This window comes from Nicotiana tabacum, chromosome 1, assembly GCF_000715075.1.
Source record: "Nicotiana tabacum cultivar K326 chromosome 1, ASM71507v2, whole genome shotgun sequence".
Classification (NCBI taxonomy): Eukaryota; Viridiplantae; Streptophyta; class Magnoliopsida; order Solanales; family Solanaceae; genus Nicotiana; species Nicotiana tabacum.
In genome coordinates this window covers 43205618-43228482 of record NC_134080.1, presented here as the reverse complement: position 1 = coordinate 43228482, position 22865 = coordinate 43205618, and the positions used below count along the sequence as shown (strand labels likewise).

Genomic DNA, 22865 nt, shown 5'->3' with positions numbered 1-22865 from the left:
GGGGGAGGGGGAAGCTGGTGGTCGACGGACGTGGGTGGCGGCGTTTTGGACGTGAGGGGATGGTGGTTGAAGGGTCGTTTGGATACGAGGGAGGGGTCGTTAGGGTTTCTTCATCTTCTTTTGAAGAAAAGGAAGAAGATGAACAGTATACAATTTTTCCCCTCAAAAATTTTTTAAGCCTGTTCGTTGGTCCCCCCCCCCTTTCAAAAATGTCCAAATCCGTGTATTTGTGGCTTCGGCCAAGACCAATGAGCCCCACGCGTGGTGGGGTTCCGTCCGTGTTCCCCACGTGTGGCGGACTCGGATTATTATGGGCTAGGTCCGAAAATTAGGCCTAAAAGCGGGTAGTCTGAACCCGAATTTTATTCTTTTGCCCGGATCCGAGAATAAGAACACGGCGTTGCTTACTAATCCTATGTAAGCAAAATAACTACAAAAATAAGACTAATATTTAAACAAAACTATATCTTTTTAAATATTTTTTCAAGATTTAAAATAGCTACAAAATATCAATAAAACTATTTTTTTTAATTTTCGTTTTTATATAAAGGTAAAAAATATAAAGTAATATTTTTTGTATTTTTAAGAAATTAAAATGACTACAACATTAATAGAACTATATTTTTGGGTTATTTTCGAAGTTATATAAAGTACCAAAATAAAGCGCAATTTTTGTATTTTTTTTTCAAGTTTATGAGAGATACATAAACTAACATTTATATATGTATTTTTGTGATTTTTTCTTTTTGCAACGAAATGAAGTAAAAATAGTTAAAATTGCTATATTAGACCCAATTACATATTCACGCTAAAAATGTGAAAATTCTCAGGGAGGGTCAAAAATCACGTGCTTACAGCTGCCCCTCTTTGACTGGAAACACGAAGAGTTTTCCGACAAAGAACGACTAGACGTGTTTTTGACCCGACCATTACTTGGACGGACTACACTTAAGGAAAGGGAGGGAATGTGACCGAGCCCTGGTATCTGAGCTGCCTACATATCCTTGGTTATACAGGAATCAGGCCACGTGTAGTTCGGGAATGAGAGAGATGGTAAAGTGTACCGAGGTGAAGAGCCGATCGAGGTTCCGTTCCGTTGAGGTTCCGGTCCGTGGTCCTGTCATTACATCAAAAATGATAACTGAAAAAGACTAAATAAACCTATCAGCTACTAGTTACAAGGATTCCTATCTCTAAGTCTTCTGAAACTTGATCTTGAGTCTTGAATGGTGCTTCATACAGACTTCGGATTTGAACCTTGATACTTGCTAGTTGTAGGTGCTAGTTCTTAAGCAGACCGCATTTGTTCTCCACTTCCGTAATTTGGGTTCTTTTTTTTCTTTTTTTTTTCTTTTTTTTTTCTTTTTTTTTCTATGCTTGCCTTTTTCTCTTCTTGTTTTTGTTTTTGTGACCAGCTTCTGTTGATCATCCCAGACTATTGACTCGCATTCTTGAGGCGAGCTTCTACTATTTCTAACTTGGATTGAATGCTGGGGATTTTTGTTGTAACCTTCTGCTTTCCAGTGGGTCACTGCTTGATCCTGAAAAATGTTCCTCTGTTCTACAGGCGGACTCCTAACTTCTTCGATCTTCGACATACAACAACCTCCGTTCTACAGGCGGGTTCCTGACAACCAAAACAAACAAAACAAACAAAAATTTCCTAACCCAGTTTGTACTGGGAAGATTTGTGAGTCGTTAGCAAAATTGTAACTCACTTACCCTACTGATGCAATGATGAGAGTAAACTAAAGACTAGGCTAGGATGTGCATCTCCTACGAGTAAAACCAAAACTCTTGCTAGCAAATGTGTCTGCTAAAATAAAAACCTCAATGACTCAAACTAGAAAGTGCGTCTTCTATGGTTGAATCGGAATGAGCTAAACTAGGAAGTGCATCTCCTAAGGGTGAAAACTTCAAAGAACTAGACTAGGAATTGTGTTTCCTATGGTCGAACTTAAAATGAATCAAACTAGGAAGTGCATCTCCTAAGGGTGAAATCTCAATTCCGGAAGTGCGTCTCCTAAAATAAAGTATAACCTGAAAAAGCCAAACTAGGAAGTGCGTCTCCTAAAGCAAAATTATAACCTGAGCGAACCAGACTAGGAAGTGTGTCTCCTAATGATGAAAACTTAATTCAGGAAGTGCGTTTCCTGTGCATGAAATTAAACTTAGGAAGTGCGTCTCCTAGGGGTAAAATAGTCTTAGGAAGTGCGTCTCCTATGGGTGAAACCTCAATGATTTTGAACTAGGAAGTGCGTCTCCTATGAATGAAAATAATTTAGGAAGTGTGTCTCCTATGCGTGAAATCTTAATTTAGGAAGTGCATCTCCTATGGGGTAAAAGTAAACTTTAAGGAAGTGCGTCTCCTATTGGGTACAATAAACTTAGGAAGTGCGTCTCCTATTGGTAGAACTGAACTTAGGAAGTGCGTCTCCTATGGTAAAACTAAATTTTAGGAAGTGCGTCTCCTATGGCAAAACTGAACTTAGGAAGTGCATCTCCTATGGGTAACATAAACTTAGGAAGTGCGTCTCCTATGGTGAAACTGAACTTAGGAAGTGCGTCTCCTATTGGTACAATAATCTTAGGAAGTGCGTCTCCTATTGGTGAAATTATTTTTTTTTTTAGGAAGTGCGTCTCCTATTGGTGAAACTGATCTTAGGATGTGCGTCTCCTGTTGGTACAACTGAGCTTAGGAAGTGCGTCTCCTATGGTAAAACTGACTTAGGAAGTGCGTCTCCTATTGGCGAATCTTATCTGAGGAAGTGCGTCTCCTATTGGTAAACTTATCTTAGGAAGTGCGTCTCCTATTGGTAAAACTTATCTTAGGAAGTGCGTCTCCTACTGGTAAAACTTATCTTAGGAAGTGCGTCTCCTATTGGTAAAACTTATCTTAGGAAGTGCGTCTCCTATTGGTAAAACTTAACTTAGGAAGTGTGTCTCCTATTGGTGAAACTTCTTAGGAAGTGCGTCTCCTATTGGGTAAAACTGAACTTAGGAAGTGCGTCTCCTACTGGTAAAACTTGCTTAGGAAGTGCGTCTCCTATTGGTGAAACTTAACTTAGGAAGTGCGTCTCCTATTGGGTAAAATGAACTTAGGAAGTGCGTCTCCTATGGTAAAACTGAACTTAGGATGTGCGTCTCCTATTGGTGAAACTTAACTTAGGATGTGCGTCTCCTATGGGTAAAAATAAACTTTAAGAGGAAATACATCTCCTATGGGTAAAAAACAAACTTAGGAGGAAATGCATCTCCTATGGATGAAACTAAAACAAACTTAGGAGGAAATGCATCTCCTATGGATGAAACTAAAACAAACTTAGGAGGAAATGCATCTCCTATGGGTAAAGACGTGGAATGTATTCCCTTGTTATACAGGTGGGCGCCTAATGGTAAAGACACAAAATGTATTCCCTTGTTATACAGGTGGACGCCTAAAATATGAAATGCACAGACAAAAGTATTCCTCTCGTTATTCAGGTGGGCGCCTGTCTTCATCAATAATTTTGAAAATAAAATCCTATTCGAGGGCGGATGAACCCAAAATATCCTATTCGAGGGCGGATGAACCCAAAATATCCTATTCGAGGGCGGATGAACCCAAAATATCCTATTCGAGGGTGGATGAACCCAAAATATCCTTAAGGCTTGAAAATGTCTTAACTCAACACTTGCTGGGGATTATTTACTTACCTGCTGGGGGATAAAATGTTATCAGCTGGGGGTACCTGACTTCCAGAAAATTTTTCTAAATGGAAGTAAAATTTTCTGCCCCAGTTTGATAATATCCCTTGTGGCATGCAGTTCTGGCATCAATGCCATTTCCGTTACCTGCTTCAAATCAAACAAAATTTTGTTAGTTTAAAACGCGGTGGTTGGTTGTGATACTCCTACTGGGATGGCTTTCCCTTTCTCTCTTTCTTGCTCTGTGCTCCACAACTTGTTGGGGATGATATTATGTGCTGGGGATAATCCCTTCCTGCTGGGGATATCCCTTTTCTTTTGTGGCATAGCTTGGAAACTGGCATTTCCCCGACCTTTTAGTCTAGCATGAATCTCCCCAAATCATGCACACTGCTTTCCTTGCTTTGTTCATGGGCCTTGGCCTTGAGGTTTATAACTTTTGGTGAAGGCGATGGTATCCCTCTTGACACTTGTCAATCTTTTGTCAACTCCCTTTTGGGGATATCTTTTTGACACTGGCCTCGCGCTTGTTCCTTGATGACTATACCATTTGGGTGCACTAGTCAGATCTCATCTGGCATAATTGGAAAGCTGATGGCATATTTTGAAGTCAATTCACACTTGTTCTGACCAAACAGACTCTGTTGGGGATTTTTCTATGAAAGGGAAAAAGATAAAAGGGAACAAAATAAAAGGACAAAAGGAAAAAGATGACCTTTTAACAAAAGAAACTATAAATAAAAACCTATCAAATGCAGATACCGACTCTAATGGTCATGACATGCATATGTGGCCTATCCTCCGCCGTTAGTCATCTTTCGAGACCTTAAATTGGCCATTCCCCATCTGATTCCCAATCCTATTCGACTTGTAGTACCCGCAGGATTTTCACTATCAAGCCTCTCTCATTTTTGGGTTTTCTCTCAGCTTTCATCGCCTTATGGTGCCTGTGAAGGTTTTCACCGATAAGACTCTCTCATTTGTATCACTTTCCAGCTGGGGATTTGGAGTGTCACCGGTATGACTCTTTCTGCTGGAGATTAGAGCCCTCTGCTGTGGAACAGAATGTTATGTTCGCCGGTAAGACTCTTCATTTGTGTGACTTGGAATCTTTTGAAGACTGATCGGAAGGTCTTTCTTTGGACCGTAATGTGGGTTTTTGGATAGGGCTAGAAAGAAAGGGTATAAAAAGGCTCAAAATACATTAATTTTGGGTTATTAATTACAACCTTCGGAATTAGATTTATTTACAACAAACACAACCTGTTCCCCAGTTTCTTGCTTGGGGATATATTAATTGATTTTTTTTCATTTTTCAAAACTATGACCGAGCCGTGAAGCGCCTACGTATCCTCTTTGAGGAATCAGGTCAAACGTAGTTCCCAATTCCTCTGTTTCATTTGACTTTTTTCTTTGTTATCATTTTCCTTTCTTTTCTTTTTCTCTTTTTTCTCTTTTTTTCGTTTTGTTGTTTTCTTTCTTTCTCTCTTTCCTTTTTTTTTCTTTTTTTTTTCCGTTGCTACTGATTCCGAACGAGGGGTATGAAAGAAAATAAATAAGGCTCAAAAGGGGTAACGAAGAATAAAGTGTTTCGGTAGCAGAACAAAATGCCTTCGTCATTCCAGTCTTTAAAAACATGCCAAGTGCAAACAACACAATTAAACAATAGATTTATAGTCTCTTCCGATGGTGTTGGACTTGATAATTATGTTAAACATTTTATTTTTCCTTGTCATTTCAAAAGCACAGTTAGGTGACACTCTCACCCTCATTATCTTGAACGGCCCTCATGCCAATTTGGCGAATCTTGCTTTTAACGGTTTTTCTTTGTGTTTCACTTGCCCCTAGTTCTACATGACTCGGGCTCTGAATAACCTCAAACCGTTCGTATTTTCTTTAAATGGTCTGATCGCCTTTACAGGGTTTTATGATTAACTTTAAAGACTAGGCCCAAAGTGTGTGCGCATGTCATGTCACTAGAATCGGTGCTGAATAAAAATGACATAATGACTAAACAGAAAGATGACTGGGAATAATCAAAGACTGAATTTTTTGCATTGGACTGAACAAATGGTTTTAAAAACAAAGCAAACCGGAATAAAATCCTAAACAACTTGGACAAAACTTAAACAAACCGCTATGACAAAACGTAAAGATAAGCGGAAAGATATTGACACAAAACAAATCCGAATTACAATCCTAATAATCCGAACAACGGAAATGACAACAAAATAGACCATCAAAGATCCTCTCCGGTTGACCCAAAATGGAGTGTCTTTCCAACTATCCAAGCACGGCATCTCCGGCTGACCCAAAATGGAGTATCTTCCAACTGCAAAGCATGACATTTTAGCCATTGAGCTCTATATCAACATTGCCAAGACCATCCCCAACTTCAGTATTATCAACATCAATCAACAAGTTCTCAAGATGATTCGCCTGCTCCCTGTCACTGTCGTCGATCACAATTGCCCCTTCCTGAATCATTCTTTCGATTTCCTTTTTCAAAGAATGACAATCTTCAATGCTATGTCCTTGGACATTAGAGTGGTACATGCATCGTACAGTAGGATTGAACCCTTTTGCATATGGATCTGGAGTATAGCCAAGGAGCGGCTCAATCAGTCCTGAAAGCTTTAGCTTTTCAAACAAACTTGCGTAGGACTCCCCAATTGGCGTGAAATTGTTTCCTTGCCTTTGTTTTCCCCCATGCCCCTGTTTTCCAGGGTCGTTGGGTGCTTGGAAACGATGTGAAGGCAAGAATGCATTACGTGGTGTTGGCTCTCGCCAGCGGGGGTGACCTGATGGTTGACCCTGCGACCGGACCTTGTTCGAAGGATAATACTGAGGCGGATTATGTGGAGCTCGGGGGCAGGCTTGGGTATGATGGTCTGAAAAGAGTGGCTCTGATGGTGGGTAGTAGGGTTGTGGAAGGTTGTATAGAGTGTGTGGATAATTCGTATGAATGGGCATGGGCTGGTAGTGAGGGGAAGGACCTCTGAATTTGGACCCAGTACCTGCTTCGACTGATGCGACCTCGAGCACACCTCCCGCGCCGCTCTGAATAGCTTGGGTCGTTGCCTTGAGCGCTGAGTAATTTAGGATTTTGTCAGGCCTTAGGCCCTCCTCTATCATGACCCCTATCTTTACCACTTCATTGAAGGATTTCCCAACCGTTGTCACCAAGTGACCAAAGTAAGTTGGATCAAGTGTTTGCAAGAAGTAGTCCACCATTTCTCCCTCTTTCATGGGAGGATCAACTCTGGCCGCTTGTTCTCTCCAGCGGAAACCAAACTCACAAAAACTTTCCCCAGGCTTCTTTCCGGTCCTCAGCAATGTGAGACGGTCAGGGACTATCTCGAGATTGTACTGGAAATGACCTGCGAAAGCCTGCGCCAGATCATCCCAAGTATACCACCTACTGGAATCCTGCCTGGTATACCATTCTAGTGCAGATCCGCTCAGACTCTGGCCGAAATAAGCTATTAGCAGCTCATCCTTGCCGCCTGCCCCTCTCATTTTGCTACAGAATCCCCGCAAATGTGCCATGGGATCACCGTGCCCTTCATATAAATCAAACTTAGGCATCTTGAACCTAGCTGGGAGTTGGACGTCTGGGAAAGGGCATAGATCTTTGTATGCTACGCTGACCTGGTTGCCCAAACCGTGCAGGTTCCTGAAGGACTACTCCAGGCTTTTGAACTTTCTCAACACCTCATCCTGTTCAGGGGCTTTAACCGTCTTTTCGATCTCTGCCGGTACCTCCAAGTGTGGATTGTAAGCATGTGGCTCGGGGGCATGGAATGTAGGCTCAGGGGGATAGTATTGCGTATCGTGAGCCTGAAACAATGGCTCACTGGTCGATCTGTGCAAGATGGCTGATGTGGGTCCCACAAAAGTGGGAACATTTGGTGTTGGGAGAGGTTGATGGGATGGTGGAGCTTGGGAATCATGGGGGCTTCTCTCCTGAAGACAACAGTGATTTGGGAGGCTTGTTGAAGGGCCGGAGTGGGGGTATTCGGGCACGTGCCCTAGTGGCTTAGGGCTCTTTTGTGCTTTGGCTAGAGCTAACTGCATTGCATTCATCTCTAGTCCCATCCTTTCTATCTTTTCCATCGCTTCCTTTAACAACTGGCTCATCGGCCTTTCTTCCTCGGTACTATTCTCTGAAGTAGTCATGCTTGTTGTTATCGGTCCTTTGGATCTAGTTTGGTAAGGGTGTGTTGCCAGAATTCTTTAACAACTAACTGTTTGAGATTCGGAAAACAACAAACTTGTTAGCGTTTAGAGTTTAACAGATTTGATAACAACACATTGAGGATGCAATGCCCCTAGGCAGTTAACCGTTTCTAACATGCTTTGCTTCAAACAACATGCGTCATCCCTGCTTCAAACAACATGCGTCATCCCGGCTTGCCTATTTGCCCCTTTGAAGTACTTTGGGAACCCCTGTATTTTATTATATTGTATTTTCTTTTTCTTTAGATTTTTTCATTTTTTTTCTTTTCTCTTTTTTTTCTTTTTTCAAAAAAAAATTTCTTATTTTTTTATTGTGGTCGAATCTTATGGAGATTGCCTACGTATCATGCCCCCGCATGAATCAGACCTTGCGTAGTTCGGACGAATAAAAGATAAACAATAATAAACATTTTTTCACAATTTCCATATTAAAACAAATTGGGTTTCAAAGGTTTGAAGATGACCTACATACTCGAAAATCAAACAACCCACATATTCTAGTCAAAAGATTTATAAACTTCAAAACAAATGGCCAACTTCCTTCCTTCGTTTGCTAATTTTAACCAAATGGTTATTTTTGCAAATGTGGCCCCTTCCAATTCTCACATGAATTTTGAGGCCGGGGAGGATTATTTTATGACACTTTACCAACTTGTTCATTCTTTTACGAAAACAACCTTTCGACAACTGAAAGATACTATAAGGCTATTTCGGCAAGAACGGTTTAAGACGCGGCCGAAGCTGGCTCGGCTTATTATGACAAAATTTGAACGGTATTCACCTGACCGTCGACTCTTTTTTTTTCAAATTATAATAAAAACTTGGTGTTGCAAAACATGGCCCTTCAGCGTCTCGGGGACGAAGCTTTTTAAGGCTGTGTGGGTCAACGGGACCAAACTCCTAGACATGACCCAAAAGGTGGCTGTTTATGCAAAGTCAGCCTTCCGGCGTCCCTTTCGGGAACATTCAGCTATTTATGACAAACAGCATCTCCTGACTTAGTTATGACTCTTTTATTGTTTTTCGAAAATAGGAAACCCAATACTGCAAACACGGCCTGTCAACGTCTCGGGGACGAAGATTTTTAAGGCTGTGTGGGTCAATCGGATCAAATCTTAAAAAATGACCCAAAGGTGGCTGTTTATGAAAAGTCAGCCTTCCGGCGTCCCTTTCGGGAACATTCGGCTATGTCTTGATAAAACAGCGTCACCCGACTTCTTTATGACAAAAATTAAAATTTGACATATATATATTTTTTGATGATTATTATTTGTTTGTTTTTGGCTTTTTAGCAAAACGGTGGGGTTGGACCCGATGAGGGTTGCCTACGTATCTCACATCCGGTGAGAATCAAACCCGCGTAGTTCGGGCAATCCCGAATAAAGTAAATAAACTAACCCCTCTTTTTTTAATTTTATTTTTTGAAGGAAAGACTTATAAAGAAGAAAGAAAATATTTTTGGAATTTTACTTTTAATGAAAGATATGCTTACGAAAATATTTTTTGAATTTTGAATTTTCTTTTCAATGGAAAAGAAAAAGGAAAATATTTTCGGATTTTTTTATTATATATACTTTTTATTGTTTTTTTTAATAATTAAAAAGACTTTCTAAAGAAGTCAATAATGGAAAATATTTTTGGATTTTTTTTTTAAATTGGGGGCATAAAGAAACTTTTCTAGCCTTTTGGCAAGACAAATATTTTTTGCAACTAATAAAGATATAGATATATATTTTGGAAATAAAGAAAAAATTTTGGACTTATATATATATATTTGTGACAAATAATGAATGACTCTTTTTATATTTTTTTTTATTTTTTTGCATTTTCATAAACAAATAAATAACAAAAGAAATATTTTTTTAAAAAATAAGACTATTTTTAATTTTCATTTTTATGGCAAGACAAACTATATAATTTTTCTATTTTTTTTTGAAAAACAAAACAGAACAACGACTTTTTTTTCGCTTTTAATAAAACAAACTAATAAGACATTTTTTCATTTTCTTAAAATTTCGGCGGAGTTTTGACAGTATTTGGGAATTTGTTTTTTTTTCAAAAATAAACAATCAATTCCCTAACCGCTATTTCTTTTTTTCAGTTTCAAAATATTATTCCTGATATTCACAAGTCAGTCAACACACAAGTCCGAATCAAATTAATGCGCAAGTAGTAATAAGTAAGATGCATCAGGATGGTCATTTTCATTTTTCGGTACACCTGTCCTAGACAGACCCAACCCCTGTGTTGAGCCTCCAAAGTCAAATGCACGTGATGCAAACAAACGTTCCTACTAGGGATCCGGCATGAGGCTTTGTTATACTAAGTTTAAAAACCTAAATGTTTGTTCTAGACCTGGCTTACCCGAGCGGACAGCTCGAGCCGAGGAGGAGGCGGCAGTCCGGGAATACAGAAGCTTCACCGGCTTTGCGACTTATCCAAACCTCGTTCTAAATTGGGACTTGACACTATACAGAAAAGAAGTCGTACGAAGTACACCCTTCTTCATGATTCAGAAGACTCAGAGAGAAGATGGGTTTCGGCACAGTTTATATACAGTTCACATAATATCAAAGCGGTAAAAGCAACATTTAGCACATTAGGCTCAAAACATGTAAAAATCAGATAAAGCCAAATATAACAATTTATCTAAGCTCGAATTTCTAACCCTGAACCAGTGGTTCTGGGTTATCGTCCCCAGCAGAGTCGCCAGAGTTGTCACACCTCCTTTTTACGCACCCGCGAGGGCGCAAAGGGAGTTTTTTCCAATTAAAGGACAATCGAAGCGGGATTGGTTTATTTATTTCAGAGTCGCCACTTGGGAGATTTAGGGTGTCCCAAGTCACCAATTTTAATCCCGAATCGAGGAAAAGAATGACTCTATATTACAGTCTGCGTACCAGAAATCCGGATAAGGAATTCTGTTAACCCGGGAGAAGGTGTTAGGCATTCCCGAGTTCCGTGGTTCTAGAACGGTCGCTCAACTGTTATATTTGGCTTATTTATCTGATTTTAAATACAATATGAACTTATGTGCAAATTTTATCTTTTAACCGCTTTATTATTATTGTTTTTACAAGAATGTGAACGCCGCTTAAAACATATGTCTTTGGACTGCATCACATGAAATGCGCCCACAATCCGGAACATATTTTATTTGACGTTTTGGGATTTGGATTTGGGTCGCATGAAATGCGCACCCAGGTTTAAGAAAGCAGATTATTAAACACGCACCTAAAGAGACTATCGTGTTATTATTTTGGGGAAGGCCGTAAAATTTGCTAAGCGGCCTGTCCCGGATTCTAAGTATTTTGATATATATGCATTTAGAGGGCCCCACAGCTTCTACATTTTTGTTTGTGGAGGCTCGTCTCATTCATTATTTTTTAAAGAATTTGCAACGTCATGGAAATGCATCTCGGGCCACGCCACAATCAATGTGCCCGTGATTAGAGGCGTATTTCGATCCCGTTGAGATTTGGATTTGGGTCACATAAATGTGCACCCGAGTTTAGGGAGATAACATTATTAAAGGCGCGCCTAAAGCAACTAGCGCATTATTATTTTGGGGTAGGGCCGTGAAATTTACTAAACGGCCCGTCCCGGAATCTAAGTATTTAATACATATGTTTTAGAGGGCCCCGCAGCTTGTATTTTTATTCGGCGAGGCTCGTCTAATTTTTTATTTTATTTATTTTTCTTTTAGAAACAGGACAAAGCTAAAATAACTATGTTTTCTGCTACTTCGCGATATCATAGGTTATAAATTGAACTTATTTGATGAAGCTGAGTATTTTTCCGCGAAATTAAAATTGCTACCATAATTTCAACATTACTACCACATGTATAAACAACTATTAAAACAAACTAAATAATTAACACCTTTCAGAATATGTGCAAACCCCTATTACGACAAATATTTGGATAACAACAATTTAAACATGAAGAAACAAAATGTCAAGTAGCTACTTAAAAATAACGAAACAACGGAAAAGACATTCACGGCCAAATTTCAATACCATACGGAGTTAATTATCAAAAATAGCATTTCGCAATCATCATGTATATATGTCTCGCGCAATTTCGCGTACTATCCGCATGAACTAGGATTGTATTTCTACAAACACCTATACATATAACTAAACAGCAAACATGGAGGACACGGGCAGAGATAACCTACTTGAGATTAACGTCCGATGCGTTGGACCTGCGACGAAACCTCGGACAACAACCTCGACGTACCGGAACTCGACGAACCAAAGTCGACCTCGACGGAAAACAGAAAACTCGGCCAAACAGGATCGCAGCAAACCACAGCTGCTCGCGAAAGATGAAACAACGTCGACAGCAGTAAGGTCGACGCGAGGGGGGGCTGCTGACGGGCGTTTGGACGGTGTCGACGCGAGGAGGGTGAAGCAGAAAAAGGGGTCGTTTGGATGCGAGGAAGGAGCAGCTGTGCGTTGTTTGCTGGGCTGGGGGATAGGGACAGTGACGACGCAGCTACTGGTTTGGGTAGCAATGGTGGTTCACGGTGAGAGGGTGTCGACGAAAGGTTGCTGGTGCTTCAAACGTTGGGGGGTGCGACTGGTTATGGCTGGAGGTGGAGAAGTCTGTTTGGGGGTGGTGTTAGGGTGGTGTTTGGGGCAGTGGTCGACGAGCTGGGTTCCGACGTGAGGGAGTGGAGGTTATGGCGTTGTGGGTGGTGGTTTTGGAGTACAGTGACAACGGGGGGGGGGGGAGGGGGAAGCTGGTGGTCGACGGACGTGGGTGGTGGCGTTTTGGACGTGAGGGGATGGTGGTTGAAGGGTCGTTTGGATACGAGGGAGGGGTCGTTAGGGTTTCTTCATCTTCTTTTGAAGAAAAGGAAGAAGATGAACAATATACAATTTTTCCCCTCCAAAAATTTTTAAGCCTGTTCGTTGGTCCCCCCCCCTTCAAAAATGTCCAAATCCGTGTATTTGTGGCTTCGGCCAAGACCAATGAGCCCCACGCGTGGTGGGGTTCCGTCCGTGTTCCCCACGTGTGGCGGACTCGGATTATTATGGGCTAGGTCCGAAAATTAGGCCTAAAAGCGGGTAGTCTGAACCCGAATTTTATTCTTTTGCCCGGATCCGAGAATAAGAACACGGCGTTGCTTACTAATCCTATGTAAGCAAAATAACTACAAAAATAAGACTAATATTTAAACAAAACTATATCTTTTTAAATATTTTTTCAAGATTTAAAATAGCTACAAAATATCAATAAAACTATTTTTTTTAATTTTCGTTTTTATATAAAGGTAAAAAATATAAAGTAATATTTTTTGTATTTTTAAGAAATTAAAATGACTACAACATTAATAGAACTATATTTTTGGGTTATTTTCGAAGTTATATAAAGTACCAAAATAAAGCGCAATTTTTGTATTTTTTTTTCAAGTTTATGAGAGATACATAAACTAAAATTTATATATGTATTTTTGTGATTTTTTCTTTTTGCAACGAAATAAAGTAAAAATAGTTAAAATTGCTATATTAGACCCAATTATATATTTATGCTAAAAAATGTGAAAATCCTCGGGGAGGGTCAAAAATCACGTGCTTACAACCCTACAATGGAACTTTCAGAAATACTAGAAAGCTGACGATTCTAGAACATGCTTGAATGAACCAACAAACACAACTACACCCTAAGATCCTTTACACATAAACATGAACTCAGAAAATGCTCTTGAAACAGGAATTAATGCGGACGATGAGCTATACTTGGCCAATCTCAATGCTTCAGTTCCGGAATTAATTCACAAATATAAACATGAAACCTTGCAGAAAGAAGAAAATCGTACGAATTGAAACCAAGTTCAACTCAAACCCTATGAAACTGGTTGTTATTAACAATCTAACACAAGTTAACTAATGAACTTAAAACCAAAGACGTAATGCAATTGAACAAGAAACGAATCTTCTGAAGAAAGAGACCAGAAAACAAATAAATAAACAAAAGAAAAGATCAAACGAAAAACAATCGACACAAAGAGATTATCCCAAACCCGCTTCAGCAAAAACTCGCATGAACTTGAATAAACCTTTTGAAGAAGAAAGTGGACCTTTGACGGTCATTAATCGATTGTCCTTAACAAAGGACAAATGATTAATGATGGTTTGGGTTCACTCAAACATGCTGAACCAGAAAAGAACACAACGCGAGACCTAGGGCATTCTGGATTTCTGCTCCACCATTGACGAGCTAATTTGACGGGAAACACGGACGTGTTTGGAGCGGGAAATGGGTGAAGGTTTATTCGGGTGAACTTGGGTAGATTTGGGGCTTTAGGGTTTTTAGATTTTGGATTCAGATCTATCATTCGAGCATTGGTGGTGGGATTCTAGGGAAGCTGGTCAGAGATTTGGGAAGAGGAGACAGAGAGGGTTCTAGGGTGTGATTTTTGGGTGGATTGGGGTGGTTTACGGCCGCGCCGCCACCGGATATAATGGTGGGTTTTTAGGGCGGCGGGCTCTAGGGTTCGTTGCTGAGAGAGATAAGGGAGACTGAGGAGGGGGTTTGGGCATGGGGTGGTCTGTTTCGGACACTTTTATACGGGGGAAGGGCCAATTCTGGTCCGTTAGATCTAGTTGATCCAACGGTTGAGGTGAGATAGGGCGAAACGACGTTGTTTGGCTTAAAGGGGGGCAGGCCGGTTTTTAGAGTGGGTTTTGGGCCGGTTCTGGATGGGTAAGGGGTGCTTAAGACTTGGTCCTGGGGGAAAATTTAATTATAACAGCCCAAACTTGATTTTCTTTTATTTCTTTTCTTTTTCTTTTTCAATTTCAAATCCTTTTTCTTTTCAAATTAAAAATAACACCTAAATTAATTTTTAAACTAAATTAACCTACCCAATTAGGTTAATCATTCATCATGATATTTACAATAATTAATTAAATCCTAAATTTAGAGAAACTATAAAATTCAAAATTAAAGAATTAAAATGCAAAATGAACTATTTTTGTGATATTTATATCTTATAAAACAAACTAATTTACTAATTAATCTAAAAAAATATAAAATTAAATCCTAAATGCAGATGCAACATATTTTTATATTTTCATTAATTAAACAAAAATAAAAATGCACAGACCAATGCAAACAATTATCAGAAAATGCCACAAAATTCACAAAAATTGCAAATAATGAAAAGAAATTATTTTGTTTTGAATTTATGGGAGTAATTGATATATAAGGCAAAAATCACGTGCTCACACTATGTTTAAATCTTTTTAATCTACGCATATTTTAAGTTTGTTCCCCTTTTTAGGGACTACAACTATGTTTGCTAACCATTAGGGATATTTCACTTCCCGAATGGATCCTATTTTGAGAAGTTTGGTTACCTCGTCCTTGATGAAAGTATGTTTTACCTCGGACTGGGGCCTTCTCTTTTTTTTTATCGGTCTGAACTTTGGGTCAAGGCTCAATCTATGTGTTGTGATCTCCGGTGGGATCCCTATCATATCTAGGTGGGACCAAGCAAAACAATCCATGTTATTTAAAAAGAATTGAACGAGCTTTTTCCTGAGCTCGGGAGTTAACCTCGTGCCCAGGTATACCTTTCAATCGGGAAGGTGTTCGATTAGTAGGAGTTGTTCCACCTCCTCGACCGTTGACTTCGTTGTATCAGAATCATCGGGGGTTATGAAGGTTCATGGTATCATATAATCTTCATCCTCGAAGATCTCCTGCACCTCCGATTGGGCCGAGGTTGGTGTTTGTGGTTGCTATTTGACTTCTTGTTCTCCCTTCGACTCCGATCCCTTCATTGATGAAAATGCTGATATTGGTACTACTTCATTGATTGCAAACATCTCTTTGGCGGCGGGTTATTCGCCATACACCGTTTTGATTCCTTCTGATGTTGGGAATTTCAAGACTTGATGAAGTGTCGAAGGGTCTGCCCTCATATTGTGAATCCAAGGTCTCCCGAGCAGCGCGTTGTATCTCATATCACGTTCAATTACATAGAAGTTTGTTTCCTGGATAGTCCCGACCACATTTACCGGCAAAATGATTTCCCCTTTGGTGGTTTCACTTGCCATGTTAAAACCGTTGAGTACTCGAGCTGTAGGCATGATTTGATCCTGGAGGCCGAGCTGCTCTACAACCCTCGATCCCATTTAAAGCATTTGCAGGAAACCTTCAGTATATTGAAGAAGTACAAAATGAAGTTGAATCTAGAAAAGTACGCGTTCGGAGTCGGATCCAGTAAATTTCTCGGGTTCATGGTATCCAACCAAGGAATCGAGATCAACCCCGACAAGATCAAAGCTATCGAGGATATCATAGTAGTGGATAATGTGAAGGTTGTCAAAGGATAACCGAGCGCATTACCGCCTTAGGGCGGTTCATCTCGAGATACTCCGATAAGAGCCATTGGTTTTCTTGTTAGTGAAGAAGAAAAACAACTTCGCATGGATCCCAGAATGCCAATGAGCCTTAGAAAAACTTAAGCGGTATCTGTCAAGCCCCCCACTACTTCACACACCGAGGGCGGATAAACGATTATACTTAAATTTTATTTATAAGGATAGATATTACCAGTGCGTCGTTGTGAGGTTGTTCGATCCCTTCTGCATCCTCATAGTTGAAAGATAAGTTATCTTCTAGTAAGTAGTCCCAGGTATGCTTCTCCCTTGTGATTGTCACTTTGGTGCGTTTAAATATCGGGCCTTGAGGAATATCGACCCCACCAACGATCATATGAATCACGTGGTGTGGTTCCTCCTGTTCGTTTTTCCTGTTTGCATCACTGTCTCTGAAGTGATTTTTAGCTCGGTCACTCAAGAACTCTCGAAGATGACCTTCGTTGAATAAACGAGCTACCTCCTCCTTTAATTGTCTGTAGTTTTTGGTTTTGTGACCATGGCCATGATATTTGCATATTTGATTAGGGTTCCTTTGAGTCGGATCAGTCTATAGGGGTCTGGGCTACCTAGTATCCTTGATTCGTCCAATGGCTGATACAATACCCGATGTATCGATGCTGAAGTTGTATTCTCACAATCGTGGCGCTTCTTTGGGCTCAACATGTTTATCGAAGCCACTCTTACTCATGAGCCCTCAGTAGCTTTGTCCTCGATCATTCCTTCAATCATTTCGAACAGGATTACGTCCCGGTTCGTTATTTCTATGATTTGTGTTGTATGGTTGGTACCGATCTCTATTTGATCGGGGCTCTCTGTCGATGTCTCTTTGAATTCTGCCTTCAGATCTATTTGGGTAAACGGAACCAGAAGGGGCTCCTAACTGATCATCCTCGACCCTGATCTTTGACTGGTATTGATTATGTATATCAGCCCAGGTCACAACTGGATATTCATAAAATTCTGCTTCAGTTGTCGTGATGCTATCGAACTTTGCTCGTTCAAACCTTGAGTGAAGGCTTGGAAAACCCAATAATCGGTGACTGAGAGTAGGTTCATACGTTCCATCTGGAACTGAGATACGAATTCCCTTAGCATTTCATTGTCCTTTTGTCTCACTTTGAAGAGGTCTGACTTCCTAGTCACGACCTTTATTGCTCCGACGTGTGCCTTTACGAACAAATCGACAAGCATGGCAAAGGAATCAATGGAATTGTGTGGCAAATTGTGGTACCATATCATTGTCCCCTTCGATAAAGTTTCTCCAAAAATTTTCAACAGAACAGATTCAATTTCATCATCTTCTAAGTCATTTCCTTTTATTGTGCATGTATAAGAAGTGACATGCTCATTAGGATTAGTGGTTCCATTGTACTTGGGAATTTCTGGCGTGCGAAACTTCTTTGGAATGCGCTTCGGAGTCGCACTTGGTGGGAAAGGCTTCTGTACGAACTTCTTTGAATCTAAACTCTTTAGAATAGGGGGTTCCCCATATATTTGATCAACCCGTGAGTTGTATATTTCTACCTTTTTATCATTATCGTTCGATTTCTCCGGTATAGGTTTGACCCTGTGAATAACTTCCTGTGATGTATCAAACTCAATTCTGCTCGGTGCTCGATTCTGATTTTAGAGCTGCGATATCGCAACTTGCTGAGTTTGCAACATTTCAAATATTATTCGAAGGTTAATCTCGCCTCCTTCATCGCTGTATGCGTTTTGATTGGCTGCCCAGGCGTCCCTGCGTACGCTATTTTCAGGGTCGACGCCTAAATTTCCATTAATGGTAACATGGGAACCGACGTCAATTGGGTTAACGACTTGTGGTCCATCGGGGTTGATTGGAGGTACTCCGTTTCCCAGGGTAGCTACATTTCTCGTTTCCCCCCCTGAAGGCCGTTGTCTGTATGTGTGGGTGCTACTTGAGAATTCGGCATATTGATCCTGACATCAAAGATACTTACAAGAACAAGCGTGAAGTAATATGTGTTATGAAAGATTAATACTAGACAATCACTATTATCCTTAGCCCCACGGTGGGCACCAAACTGTTTACCCTAAAAATCGGATAACAATTAAATTTATAATATAATTTTAAGAATACATGATTTCACCTAGTACCAATTGATAAACGTAAAGATGAGTGAAAAATTGAGAATAATGTAAAGCAAACTAGTGTCTGAACAAGATTCAGCCCGCGAGCTTGAATACCCTCGAGCTAGTTAGTGCAAAAATAGTTAAAGTATAAGAAACTAATGAACAAGAGAATGTAAAATAAAGAGAGAATATTGTATTGCTTTAATCTGCGTGAATGTAAGATATTTACAAAATGATAACCCTCTTTATATAACGGAGGAATCCTATCTATGGTATAATTTACGAAAGTAAATCCCATGATTAGCCCAAACAATCGCCCTTGATTTGATCTGTTTCGGGATTTCCGCCATGATCTTCGACCGGTTACGGATATCTCGCTTTTCCGTTATTGCACTTTGCTTGAAGTCTGTCACATTTGGTCTCGATCTCGACAGGCGCCTCGAGTCCCAAACTCGATACCTTGTCTTCGTGCTCTGTCTCGATCCATTATGAGGCTCACCCTCGAAGCAATTCCCTGGCTTCGATCAGATAGTAAAATCGGGTAAGCCCGGTTTTAACCGTATACATGTCGATTTATCTTTTCGACTTTATTAACAAAAGAATAAATGCCAACAATCCAATAATACTTTTACTCAAAGAATAGTTCCCTCTTTCCTCTTTCCTCTTTCCTCGTCCAGAATCCTCTTTTACCCCTAACCTATGTCCTCAAGGGGAGAAAAAATTCAAACTTCTTATCTAAGAATAAATGGCATATATATCTCCCTTCTATCTAAATTAAGTTTTTGGATGTTTTTTATTCTCTAAATTGTCAGCTTCTCTCCTTTTAATGTTCCCATGATGATAGATTTTCTTCCTTTTTAATTTATGTTATTAGATTTACCTATATAGGCAATTAAAATTTTCTGGAGTGAAAGAAGTAAATGAATAGTAGTCGAACACATTAGCTAATAACTTCGGATAATGAAAACATTACGAACAATAAAGTAACTTTTCAAAAATAAGGTAAATTTTCTCATCTCAGTATTTTTGGGTATGACAATCAGACTCAAAAAATCTATCTACAAAACTGGAAATAAAAGAAAGCGGACAACTTAAGCACTTAATGTACATACTACTAGAATAGAAGTATTAAGAATAGCAATAGCTAGTCGATTTTATAAGAAAATTCATTAAAAAATTTCCTATTTATACTTTGAACAAATTTGAAATCATAATTTAAAATGAGATATGCCGTTATTTGAATTATGTCTAAAATATTTATTGTAAAAAATAATTGAAACTTTACAAAACAAAAAACATATTTACATACTATGAAAATTGATTATGCAAAAAATAAAATTTGGCATTATTTAGGACAGAAGGAGAACGTTTTTCACTCCTCAAAATTCAAATAAACAAACATAAGAAGATTTAAGTTATATATACTCACGTTATAAAAAAATTATATTATCAATAATTTTTAATGTATGATAATATGTTAGCTACTATTTTTGTAATAATTTCGGGAGAAGTTGGACGTGGCTTCCATGGATGACAAGTTGCAGGAAGCGAGACTCAGATGGTTCGGGTACATTCAGAGGAGAAGCCCATATGCCCTGATAAGAAGGTGTGAGCCGGATTTGGTGGGTACAAGGAGAGGTAGATGGCGGCCTAAGAAGTATTGGGGAAAGGTGGTCAGACTTGACATGACATGGCTTCAGATTACCGAGGACATGACCCTAGATGAGAAGTTCTAGAGAGGTCGAGGATTAGGGTTGTAGGTTAGGAGGTAGATGTGCATATTTCTACGTCGCACCAGAGTGAGGCTAGTTTGGTAGGATTTTGTCTTAGACTGCTAGTGGTTAATGTTGTGTTCACATTACTCTTTCATTTCTCATAGTGTTGGACCTTATCTACTTGTTATTGTTTTGCTTTTCATCTATTTTCTTGTTCTTGTGATGCTGTTATTTGTTCTATAGTTTCTGTTGATGGTACTGATATATTGTCTATTTTCGTCTTTTTTTTTCTTCTTAAATCGAGGATCTATTAGAAACAACGTTTCTACCCCTTAAGGTAGGGATAAAGGCTGCGTACATACTATTTTTCCCAAATCTTACTAGTGGAATTTCACTGGGTCGTGATTGTTGTTGTAGTAATAATTTTTTGTACTTATCACGATATTTAACTCTAGTTACCTAAATGCTATGATTGCATAAAATAATTTCATACTATCAATGCATACAATTTACACTAATACGAAGAGGAAAAGAAAAACAAAAATGTCACACTTTCATTCACCAAAAAAAGACCTCTAGTCTTCCCCCAATTATTCACTTTCCTATCTTCTAAATTCTGCAAGACTCCAAAAGGATAAACTCTTCCAAAGTTTCAAACTTAACCCCCCCCCCCCCTTTTCTGCCCAACCCCTACTCCAACTCATAAGAAAATAGTTAAAAATTCTACAAAAGGAAAAAATAAAAAACAGTAACAAAAATATCACACTACCACATAAAAATAAGACCTCTTCTTCCCCCATTCTTCACTTTCCCCTCTTTTGTCAAACACACTGCAAAACTCCAAAACCAAAACTCTCCCAAATCCCACCACCCTTTCTCCTCCCCTCTCCACCACCACCACCACCGCCACCGAAAAAATGGGGAAAGGCGCCGCCTTGTCAAACGGATTAGTGAAAAAGATCATTCTTTCCTATACCTATGTAGCAATCTGGATCTTCCTTTCCTTCACTGTCATTGTCTACAACAAATACATTCTTGACCGCAAGCTCTACGGCTGGCCATTTCCCATTTCTCTAACAATGATCCACATGACCTTTTGCTCTTCCTTAGCTTTTCTTCTCGTTCGTGTCTTCAAAGTTGTTGAACCTGTTTCCTTATCTCGTAATGTTTATCTCACTTGCATACTTCCTATTGGTGCACTTTACTCTGTTTCCCTTTGGCTTTCAAACTCTGCTTATATTTACCTCTCTGTTTCCTTTATTCAAATGTTGAAAGCCCTTATGCCTGTTGCTGTTTATACTATCGGGATCTTGTTTAAAAAGGACACTTTCAAGAATTCTACTATGGGCAACATGATGGCTATTTCTGTTGGTGTTGCTATTGCTGCTTATGGTGAAGCAAAGTATGATTCTTGGGGTGTTTTACTTCAGTTGCTTGCTGTTTTGTTTGAAGCTACTAGGCTTGTTATGATCCAGATCTTGTTGACTTCAAAGGGTATTAGTTTAAATCCCATTACTTCTTTGTACTATGTTGCTCCTAGCTGTTTGGTTTTCTTGTCAATTCCTTGGATCTTTGTGGAGCTTCCTGTTTTGAGAGAGAGCTCGAGTTTTCAGTTTGATTTTGCTATTTTTGGGACTAATTCACTGTGTGCGTTCGCTTTGAACTTGGCTGTGTTTCTTTTGGTTGGAAAGACTTCAGCTTTGACTATGAATGTTGCTGGGGTTGTTAAAGATTGGCTGCTCATTGCATTTTCTTGGTCGGTGATTAAGGACACTGTGACTCCAGTGAATTTGATTGGGTATGGATTGGCATTCTTAGGAGTTGCATACTATAATCATCAGAAGTTACAGGCATTGAAGGCAAAAGAAGCACAGAAGAAAACTCAGCAAGCAGATGAGGAAGCAGGGAGATTGTTGACTGAGAGAGAATCTAATGGATCAGCTGATGGAAAGAAGGGTGATTCACAGGCCTAAGTTGAATCTAATTGACAAAAGGGTATCAAAATAAACCTTATGAAATTGGCTGGAAAGTATAAGATTTGGGGTTTTTCCTCAAGTTGACTTGTGCTTTTGGTATGGATTTGGGGTTTTAGGTATGTAGGTTGGATGATCTGTTACTGTTCTTTGATAGATCAGTTTCATTTCATATGTAGGCTTATTTGAGATATCCACATTTCTTTGTTTACAGTGCAGATTCAATTCTTGTATCTTATTAGTAGAGTTAAGATCTGAGATACCCTTATAACTGTTTTGATATTAAGAGTACTATTTTTACCTTTTCTTCCTCTTCTTCTACTCTCTGCATGTTTAGGTACTTGTTGCTGTTACCAATGGCTGGTCTTATATAGTTCATTTACAATATTTCCTTTATCAGATTTGTGTTCTTTTCTCTTCTAATCTGATATTTGGGGCCAAGGTTGAGGTCATTGTCCATTTGGATCTGCTTCATAGCTGAGTCTCAAGTCATAACTGATCTGTGAATTCTTGCTTTGAAGCAAACGGTTTTGCTCAGGCTTAGAGTGGAAGGTGAAGTGAAATCTGTCTGTTGAAGTGGAGAAAGTTTAATAAGACTAATTAATGTTATGAACTGTCACCATTTTTTCTATGTTGGATTTGCATTAATGGCTGTTCCTTGCAGTAAATTTTCCTGTTTCATTACTTGTTCTTAACTGTGGGGATTTAATGCATATCAAATATATTTGGGACACGTATTTGGTGGCTTAAAGCCCGAG

At 39.3% G+C, this 22865-nt stretch overlaps 1 protein-coding gene across 1 annotated transcript; it reads left to right on the top strand.

Annotated features, from left to right (window-relative positions):
* Positions 1 to 20902: 20902 nt before the first annotated feature.
* On the top strand, positions 20903 to 22413 carry LOC107778392 (putative sugar phosphate/phosphate translocator At2g25520). The gene has a single exon (XM_016598644.2). The coding sequence runs from the start codon at positions 21052 to 21054 to the stop codon at positions 22105 to 22107; it is 1056 nt and encodes a 351-aa protein (XP_016454130.2). The 5' UTR covers positions 20903 to 21051; the 3' UTR covers positions 22108 to 22413.
* The last annotated feature ends 452 nt before the right edge of the window (positions 22414 to 22865 follow it).

What these genes read in the sequence shown, in the direction of transcription:
- LOC107778392 (XM_016598644.2), top strand. Translation starts at nt 21,052, where the DNA reads ATGGGGAAAGGCGCCGCCTTGTCAAACGGATTAGTGAAAAAGATCATT.